The following is a 10,216-nucleotide window of genomic DNA, read 5'->3' on the forward strand; positions in this document are numbered from 1 at the left end:
AAGTTGGACTTGGATTTGGATTCATATCTGAAGTTAAATCTGTTTCTCAGGCCAGACAAGATCTCTGAAACATCTCCTTGGATTCTCATTAAACTAGAAAAATCAGGACAATCAGTCATTTTAACAGTTAAATGTTCTTAATGTATAGTAGAGACAGAAAACAAACACTAAGAACAAAGACACAACATGATCACAACCACAGAGACATGAGACGACGCTAAAAATAGAACAAATGAGCACAAAAATATGCAAACCAACCATAAAGTGACACAAAACACAGAAAACAAACACAAAAACGAGATTAAAAACACACAAAACGACACCATAAACACAAAAAACAATGCTAAAAACACACAAAATGACATTGAAAGCACAAAAACACACAAAATGACACTAAAAACACAAAACAGTGCTAAAAACACAAAATGACACTAAAAACAGAAAAAACACAATAAAAACACACAAAACAACACTAACAACAAAAAAATGCCAAAAACACACAAAATAACAATAGAAGTACAAAAAACGATGCTAAAAACATACAAAATGACACAATCACAATAAAAACACACAGAGCGACACTAAAAACAAAAAAATAGAAACATACAAAACGACACTAAAAACATACAAAACGACACTAAAAACACATAAAATGACACTATAAACACATAAAAAAGACACTAAAAACACAAATAACACAATAAAAACACACAAAACGGCACTAAAAACACAGCGTTTCTCACACCAATGCTTCATATTCTTGGTAAAATCGGTTTATCAGACCAGATCTCTGAAATCCTCCCTGGGTTCAATCAGTCATTTTTAGTTTCGGTTTGAACATTCTGTTCTGGAAACATTCAGCGGAACGTTTGAGCTCCGGATGAATGACGAGATTCTGTGGTTTCTGACGTTCACGCGATGCCTTCACTGATAGAAAATTCTAAAATAATATATAAAAAAACCTCTAAGAAATCAGTGACAAACACAAGAAAATCCACATTTTCTACCAAGAGTGTCAAAAGCACTGAAGACTGAAGGGAATTATTTTACCTGCATCACCTTTTTCTGTGTTTCCACCAAATATAGGACCAGAATCCTAAATGACTCAATTAAACAAACTTAGAAAAACTTTAAAAAGAATGAAAAAAATATTTTTAAAAATATTTTCTATGTCAATAATCAGATATATGCAGTAGACGACTGGCTGTCTCCAGGTATAATTTTATCTTTACCTGCTTCCTTTATGATGTAACACATTTTTTTTTATTCAATTTTGTATTTTTTGGGGCATTTTATTTTACTGGAACTTATTTGATTATTATTTTGTAATTATTACTGTCATTCCCTATTATTATTATTATTATTATTTATTTTGCTATATTTTTATTTAATTGTTAAGTTGATTTACCGACATTTATTTTATTATTACAGTTTTGTGCTTAATTTTATTTTAATATTAGTTTTAATTGGTAATATGTTGTACTTAACTCAATTTAAATGTAATTTTACTGTCATTATGCTGCCCTCGCAGCGCGTGTTCTTGTGCGTAGCTAGACAGCTAGTTAACGTCCGAAAAAGGTCTTCAAATAAACACACAGGGCTTGCTTTTCCCGTATTTTACTTGAGTTGACTGTTCTTTTTCTTTTCTTTCCTTTCCTTTCTTTTCTTTCCTTTCTTTTCTTTCCTTTCTTTTCGTAAAAAGACTAATGATCTCCAAGGCAGAAGCGTATCATAAAAACATTAGCAACGTCATGAATTCGTCTCTGTCCGTCTTGGCTGTGTGCTCGACACGAGAGACGGAGCTAACTCACAAGAAACACAGAAACGTCAAAGATAGGTTGTGAAGTAAGAGCGCTCACTCTGTGGCTACTTCTGAAAACTAAACAAGAAAACAGAGCACTCACTCTGACGCTGTTTTTAAACCCAACTGGTAATAGCCTTTTAGCTTTTTAATCCACTTTTAACTAACTTATTTAACTTATCAACTTATTCATCTAATTTTAAAGACAGTACACTCCCCGCTTGATATAATAACATTATATCACTACAAATAAATGTCAATGCAGATACAATAAAATTGAAAAGGGGAATGTTCTCTGGCAATAACATCAACACAAGTCTTTTTGTTGAGTCTCAGAAAGAAGGACCACAACCTCGGACACCGGCCTTGAAAAGAACTTGACTGTCCCATCCTTCACAGTCCGCACCTCCACCTTGCGGACCCTCTTGTCGCTGCTTGGGAAGGCTTTAAACAACCAGTCCCATTGGCCATTCATTCCTGTGGGCCTGGCTGTCTTTCAATAAGACAACATCTCCTTCTTTTACATTTGGCTTATCTGTCGTCCACTTCCTGCGGCTCTGTAGAGTAGACAGATACTCTCCTTTCCATCTCTTCCAGAATGTGTCGGCAAGACATTGCACTCGCTTCCACTGCTTTCCATACAATTGCGCCGAGTCAAAGTTTCCAGAGGGGGCTGAAATAGCACTCGTCTTCTGAGTAAGAAGCATCGCTGGGGTGAGTATTGCAGGATTATCTGGGTCAGTGGATATGGGCACAAGAGGTCTTGAGTTTATAATCGCCGTCACCTCCGCCATGAAGGTGCTCAGGACTTCATGTGTGAGTCGTGTTGGTCCTGTTTGAAGCAGCATTGCGTCCAGAATGCGCCTGGCAACCCCAATAAGCCGCTCCCAGGAGCCACCCATGTGGGACGCGTGAGGAGGATTAAACACCCAGGAGCATCCTTTCTCTTGTAGGTACTTCCTGATTACTGTGGCATCAGTGTTTATACCTAAATCCTTGCAGGCTCCTACAAAGTTAGTCCCTCTGTCCGACCGCAGAAGTTTTGCTGGACCACGAATTGAGAAGAACCTCCTCAGAGCATTAATAAAGCTGTCAGTTGACATGGTTTCAACCAGTTCAATGTGCACTGCTCTGGTTGACATGCACGTAAAGAGCACGGCCCATCGCTTGCTCTCCGCACTTCCTCCTCTTGTGCGGCGTGTCATGATGGTCCATGGCCCGAAGACATCAAGGCCGACAGAAGTGAACGGTGGTTCAGGAGTAAGTCTGTCTGTGGGCAGATCTGCCATTTTCTGGTCCTCCAATCTACCTCTCAATTTGCGACAGGTAACACACTTGTGTATGACAGACGACACCAAGCGCTTACCTTCAATTATCCAGTATCCAGCACCTCGGATAGCTCCTTCAGTAATGTGTCGCCCTTGGTGAGCCACTTGTTCATGGAAATGCCTGACAAGTAATGTAGCAATATGATGGCCATGTGGAATGATCAATGGATGCTTTTCCTCTTCTGTCAGCTCAGCAGAGGAGAGACGACCTCCGACATGCAACAGACCATCCTTATCCACTGCTGGGTTTAGCTTCTTGAGTGCGCTTTGCTTCATAATTGTCTGTCTGCCTTCTTTAAGACATTTTAATTCCTCTTTAAAGGCTGTGTGCTGGACAGACCGAATGATTAGCACTTTGGCTTGTGAAAGTTCACATATGCTGGGCATTTCTTTGAAACATTTCCATCCTTTGTCTGTTTTTTCCTTTGAAGGATGCCACAACATGAATGAGTCTGGCTAAAGTACGACAGAGTGTACTCCAGCTCGAGCACTGCTCAAGGTGTTGTGAGTTCAATAGGGGCTCTGACACCTTGGTTGCCAGAGTAACAACCTCAGGACGAATCTCGTCGTCAGCTTCAGGCTCAATGAGGTCAAAAGGACTTGCTTCAGGTGTCTCTGCTGTTTTGTTGGAATACATGAAGGCTGGGCCTGAGAGCCAGTTGCTGTGTTGGAGTTGAGCTGCTGATGTAAACCTGGTAGCATGGTCTGCAGGGTTCAGGTTTGTAGGCACATAATGCCACTGGTTTGGGTGTGTGGATCCTCTAATCCGCGTTACCCTGTTGGAAACATACATATAAAACCTTCTTGTGGAGTTGTGTATGTACCCAAGCACGATTCTACTGTCTGTGAAAAACTTTACAGCACTCACTTTAATGTCCATCTCATCTCTGATCAGCTCAAATACCTCTACAGCAAGCACAGCTGCGCAGAGTTCCAAACGTGGAACGGTGTGGGCAGGACGAGGAGCCAGTTTTGACTTCCCAATGACAAATCCGACATGATACTGTCCTCCAGTATCAGCAGCTCTCAAGTAGGCTACAGCTCCAATAGCTACCATGGAGGCATCTGAAAAGATGCACAGTTCTTTCTCCTGTGTTAAAGACAGTGAGACTGGAATGTAGCACCTCTTGATCTCCAGATCTTCAAGAGCCTTCAAAGAGTCCTTCCATAGGATCCACTCTGCTTCCTTTTCTGGGGGGAGAGGAGCATCCCACTCTCTTTGTTCCGATGACAGTTCGCGGACCAGGGCTTTCCCTTGCATTATTATTGGAGCTACAAAGCCCAAGGGGTCGTACAAACTGTTAACTGTCGACAACACACCTCTTCGTGTGAATGGCTTCTTTTCCTGGGACACCAGGTAAGTAAAGCTGTCAGTCTCTAGGTTCCAGGAAAGCCCCAAGCTCCTCTGAAGAGGCAGAAGATCCTTTCCAAGGTCTAAATCCTTTAGATCCTTTGCTCGGTCCTCTGCAGGGAAGGCTTCCATTACCTGGCTGTTGTTTGATGCCACTTTATGAAGTCGCAGGTTGGATTCTGCTAACATCTGTCTGGTCCGTGTGAGAAGATCTATTGCTTCTTCGGGTGTGGCAACTGACATGAGACCGTCATCGACGTAAAACTGTCTCTCAACAAATTGTCTCGCGTCGGAACCATGTTCTTTTTCACCCTGTTGCGCTGCTCGTCTCATGCAGTAGATAGCTACGGCAGGTGAGGGGCTATTTCCAAATACATGGACCTTCATCCTGTATTCTACCACTGCCTTGCTGATGTCGTTGTCCTCATACCAGAGGTACCGAAGGAAATCTCTGTGTTCTTCTTGGACAACAAAACAATAAAACATTTGCTCCACATCTGTTGTAAAAGCCACGAGTTCTCTCCTGAACCGCAGGAGAACGCCCAACAGTGTGTTGTTCAAATCTGGTCCACTAAGGAGAACATCGTTAAGAGACGTCCCATCACATGCAGCACTTGAGTCGAAAACGATCCGTATCTGGTTTGGCTTTTGGGGGTGGTACACACCAAATGTAGGCAAGTACCAATGTTCTTTGTCTTTGTCCAAAGGTGGAGCAGGCTCAGCTTGATCACTGTCCAACATCTTTTGCATGAACTTGGTGTAATGATCGCTCATCTCTGGGTTTTTCACCAGAGTCCTCCGCAGTGAACAGAGACGTTTTAAAGCTTGCTCCCTGTTACTCGGAAGCCGTTTTCTTGGGCAGCGAAAGGGTAAAGGAGCCACCCAGCTGTTCCCTTCATTTTGATGGACTTTTGCATTCATGATGGTAAGGAAGTTTTTGTCATCCATGGACAGCGCTGGTTTGTTGTCATCTTTAGACCGGTCGAATACTGAGCACCCCAGATTGTCTGCACTGAGGGTGGGCCTTGAGTTCTTGTCCCAAGCAGGAAAGGTTGAATCATGATATTGTGTCATGCACCTGTAGTGATCCTTCACATGGATATTGTTCGGGCATGGTTTTAGAAAGGATCTACGACCATTGTTCAGCATGTTTGTTTTGTAGACACTGACCTCTGATGGTTTGTGAACTGTTCCCAAGCACACTTCTCCAACAATGACCCAGCCGAGGTCTAGTCGCTGAGCGTAAGGTGCATTATGGGGCCCGTTTATTTGCTCACGCACTTTATGCACCTGTAGAATGTCTCTCCCTAAGAGCAGAAGGATCGGAGCATCTAGGTCTACAGGTTGAATCTTATCAGCTACTGGGAGCAGGTGTGGGTGATGGTGTGCAATCTCAGGGGAGGGAATTTCTGTCCTGTCATCCGGCACCCTGTCACACTCTATCAAGGGGGGTAGGGGCAGCTGGAGTTTCCCATCCATCGACTCGATGGAGAAATTAACAGCTCTCCTTCCTGAAGTCTCCACTTTCCCAGAACATGTTTTCAGGGTGTATGGGATGTGGCTGGCTTTTACTTTGAAAAGGTCAAAGAACTCTGTCTTGGCAAGGGACTTGTTACTTTGTTCATCCAGCACAGCATACATTTTAACTGCCTTCTCTTTTTTCCCTGTTGGAAAAGCTTTCACTAAACAGATTTTGGAACATGAGCGTGGACTGTTAGCCTGGCCACAAACCTCCGTACACTTAGAGATTACTGAAGATGAGCATTCGCTGTGCTCCCCGCTGTCGCTTCCTTCAGCTACAGCGCTTTGTGTGAGTGTGAGAGGAGGATCTGGATGCAGTGCGGCAATGTGCTTCTCACTGTTGCACTCTAAACACTTGATGGTCACCTTACAGTCTCTTGCCATGTGTTGAACAGAACCACAACATCTATAGCAGATGCGATTCTCTTTTAGATAGGCTTTGCGCTCTTCCAGGGGTTTGCCTCTAAAGAGCTTGCACTTTCTCAATGGGTGTGGCTTCTTATGTATGGGACACTGACGATCTGGTTCCTCTAATTTCTTCAGAACAGGATCAGTTTGGATGATTGATTGTTCTGCAGGGATGTCTATTTTGTGTACGGTCACAGAGGTTTTGCGACTAGACTGTACAAGCTTTTCTGGTCTATAAGACACGTGACTGCTGGGGGTGGAGAGAATAAAGCTTGGATCATTCCTTATCTTTGCTTGCCGTTGAATGAAATTGGAGAAGACACAAAAGGGAGGAAAAGCCACTCTGTAATCCTCTTTGTAGTTGCTTCCAACAGCTGTCCACTTTTCTTGGAGGTTAAAGGGGAGTTTTTCCACTATTTGTTTTATCCCACGAGGTGTATCCAGATATGCGAGCCCTGGAAGAGCGCCGTCCTGCTTAGCACACTCAAGTTCCAGGAGGATGTCGCTTAGCTCCCTCAGCTTGACATTGTCTTTGTTGGTCAACCTTGGAAAGCGTTCAATCTTTTTTAGCAGTGCATCTTCGATGACCTCAGGTGATCCATAACTCTCTTCGAGACGCTGCCACACCATGTTGACACCTGCTGCAGGATTGAGGGCATGCACCGCACGAATTCTCTTTGCCTGCTCTGATGATTCGGCACCCAGCCACCTTGTCAATAGATCTAGCTCCTCCCTGGCAGAGAGATTCAAATCCTTTGTTGCACTTAGAAAAGAGGCCTTCCATGACCAATAATTTTCAGGTTTGTCATCAAATTGCAGGAGCCCAGTGCTTATCATTTCTCTCCGAATTAGATATTTTGCAAAGTCCTCCTGAGCACTTTTTGGCCCCGGTAAGTATTCTCTCTCTGGCTTGGTTGTGTATTTTGGAGTACTGTGAGGGTGAGTACTGTTTGTGTTCATTGTAGGCCCTTTCTTTATGTCTTTGTTCAAAGCGTGTGTGCTTATTTTTCTCTCATCAGACTCCACTGCTACGTGTTTTGATGGCAGTTCTGTAAAATGTTGCTGGATGTACTCACAAGTGCGTTGTACAGGACTGATGGGCTTGTCTGTGTCGTAGGGTCCTTGTGTGAGCTCTCGGCTTTCCACTTCAGCTTCCTCATAAGCTTCCATTTCAGCTTCAGCTGCAGCAACAGCTCTTTCGCACTGGAGTAGATGGAGATTTGCTTCCAGTTCTGCTTTCTGTTTCATCACGTTAGCTTCTCTCTCAGCGTAAACTAGTTGTGCTCGGGCAGCTTTTGCCTTAGCATAGGCTTTTGTGGCTGAAGAGGCTGTTGATGATGAACGTTGAGAGGGTCTAGTGGATGCTCTAGACGACTGTGACTTAGCATCAAATGGCTGAGGAAGCGTCTGCTCTTTGGTTGCTTCACCTCCACTAGCTTCATTTTGCTGCATAGTAGTGTGCTCCTTAAGATGATTTTTTCCTGAGCGTAGACTCATGTTTGCTGAGTAATGTTTCCAAGTGCTTGAGCCCGCTGTAGAATAGTCTTTTTACTATGCTGCCCTCGCAGCGCGTGTTCTTGTGCGTAGCTAGACAGCTAGTTAACGTCCGAAAAAGGTCTTCAAATAAACACACAGGGCTTGCTTTTCCCGTATTTTACTTGAGTTGACTGTTCTTTTTCTTTTCTTTCCTTTCCTTTCTTTTCTTTCCTTTCTTTTCTTTCCTTTCTTTTCGTAAAAAGACTAATGATCTCCAAGGCAGAAGCGTATCATAAAAACATTAGCAACGTCATGAATTCGTCTCTGTCCGTCTTGGCTGTGTGCTCGACACGAGAGACGGAGCTAACTCACAAGAAACACAGAAACGTCAAAGATAGGTTGTGAAGTAAGAGCGCTCACTCTGTGGCTACTTCTGAAAACTAAACAAGAAAACAGAGCACTCACTCTGACGCTGTTTTTAAACCCAACTGGTAATAGCCTTTTAGCTTTTTAATCCACTTTTAACTAACTTATTTAACTTATCAACTTATTCATCTAATTTTAAAGACAGTACAGTCATTATTTTCTATTTTATCTTGTGGTGTTTTAGTTCTATTATTACTAGATTATACATTATTTTATTTTCATATAATTTAATTATTATTACTCTTATTATTAATATTTCTATTATATATTTTGTTATATTTTAATTACATTTATTTAATTGTTTTCCTCGTGCAATTTGATTTATTGACATTTATTTTGTTATTGTTGTGTTCTTAATTTTATTTTAATGTTATTTTCTATTTCATCTTGTGGTGTTTTGTTTCTGTTACTATTAGATTGTACATTATATTATTTTAGTGTCATTTAATTAATATTATTCCTATTATTATTATGTACTTTGATATATTTTGTTTTAATTTATTGAATTACTTTCCTCGTGTAATATGATTTATTGACATTTATTTTGTTATTATGGTTTTGTGCTTCATTTTATTTTAATGTTATTACTTTAAATTGGCATTACTGGTTTGTACAATATTTGTAATTTATTCTATTTTAATTTAACTTTGGTGTTATTTATCTATCTATATATCTATATATACAAATACATAATTTTATATATAATATATAATACATAATGTCATAAAATTATTTTTTTGAGGAGTTATCTTCCATTGTCAGATGGCTGAACCTGTTTATTATTATTATTATTATTATTATTAATAAAAATAATAATAATAATAATAATAATAATAATTTATTTAATTATTTTAGGAGTTATCTTCAATTGCCAGATGTCTGGACTGTTTGTTATTATTTTTTATTATTCTTTTTATTTATTTTACTTTTTGAGGAGTTATCTTCCATTGACAGATGTCTGAACCTGTTTATTATGTTTTTTATTAATTAATTAATACATTTTTTGAGGAGTTACCTTCCATTGTCTGAACCTGTTTATTTTTATTATTTTGTTTTATTTTGTTTTGTTTTTTGAGGAGTTACTTTAAAATCACGGCGTTAATTATTAACGTTCAACTTACGGTAAAGTGAGCTAACAACTAGTTAGCTAGCTGAACGACTAGTTTAAACCGGGAGACGGTAAGTTAACCGGTGGATTAACGGGCAGGTCGTCATCTAACCGGGCAGGTCGTCATCTAACCTGGCTGTCAGCAGTAAACTACCGGGCGGAACGTTTCTACTTTTTATTTTCCGTCCTCAGTTCCGTTAGCAACATTAGCCTCCGGTGCTAACTCACCGAGCCGCGGACCAGCATGATGTCGCCGGCCTCGCTCGCTGCTCTGCCGCGGTTCATCTCACATCGTGCCGCGACGATGTTCACTTCCAGTCCGCGCCGCCGGTCATCCTCCAGAGGGGCCTCCGTCTCTTCCAGGGTGTCCCGCCGTCACAGCTCACGTTCCGCCGCTAGCTCGGACCGACGCAGCGGGGAACTTTGCGGATTTTTACCCAAATTCCTCCGCTCTGATAACAGATCGGGAGTTCAGTTTTGCACCGAGGTACACCAGGTGGGCGGCGCCGTCGCCTTATTTGGATGTTGTGCTGGGTAATGCTGGGACTAACACCGCCTTAAGGGGCTGTCTCTATCAGCAAATCAAATGCATTTTTTTCACCGCCACCACAATCTGACTCCAGATCAGCTTTAATTCAGCTCCATGTCTTTATTACTCATTTAAACGTTATAAAATCTGACTCGGGGTCAGCTCATGTGTTTTACAGTCACTCCTACGCTGTATGGCCGCCACAGCGCCGCCTGCCGTGCCGCCGTTCACACTACAATGCAGAGACTGTTTTATTAACTTTGTCTGA

The 10,216-nt window shown here is 41.6% G+C and overlaps 1 protein-coding gene across 1 annotated transcript in view; it reads right to left on the reverse strand.

Moving 5' to 3' along the window:
- mfsd14bb (major facilitator superfamily domain containing 14Bb) overlaps window positions 1–9,933 on the reverse strand; it is a 30,026-nt gene extending 20,093 nt beyond the window's left edge. Inside the window, exon 1 of the mRNA XM_055011142.1 lies at window positions 9,648–9,933. Coding sequence (XP_054867117.1) covers window positions 9,648–9,704 — 57 coding nt within the window. The 5' untranslated portion in view covers window positions 9,705–9,933. The remainder of the gene's footprint in view (window positions 1–9,647) is intronic.
- Between the last annotated feature and the right edge of the window lie 283 nt (window positions 9,934–10,216).

This window comes from Amphiprion ocellaris, chromosome 6 (genome assembly GCF_022539595.1).
Source record: "Amphiprion ocellaris isolate individual 3 ecotype Okinawa chromosome 6, ASM2253959v1, whole genome shotgun sequence".
NCBI classification, from domain to species: Eukaryota; Metazoa; Chordata; class Actinopteri; family Pomacentridae; genus Amphiprion; species Amphiprion ocellaris.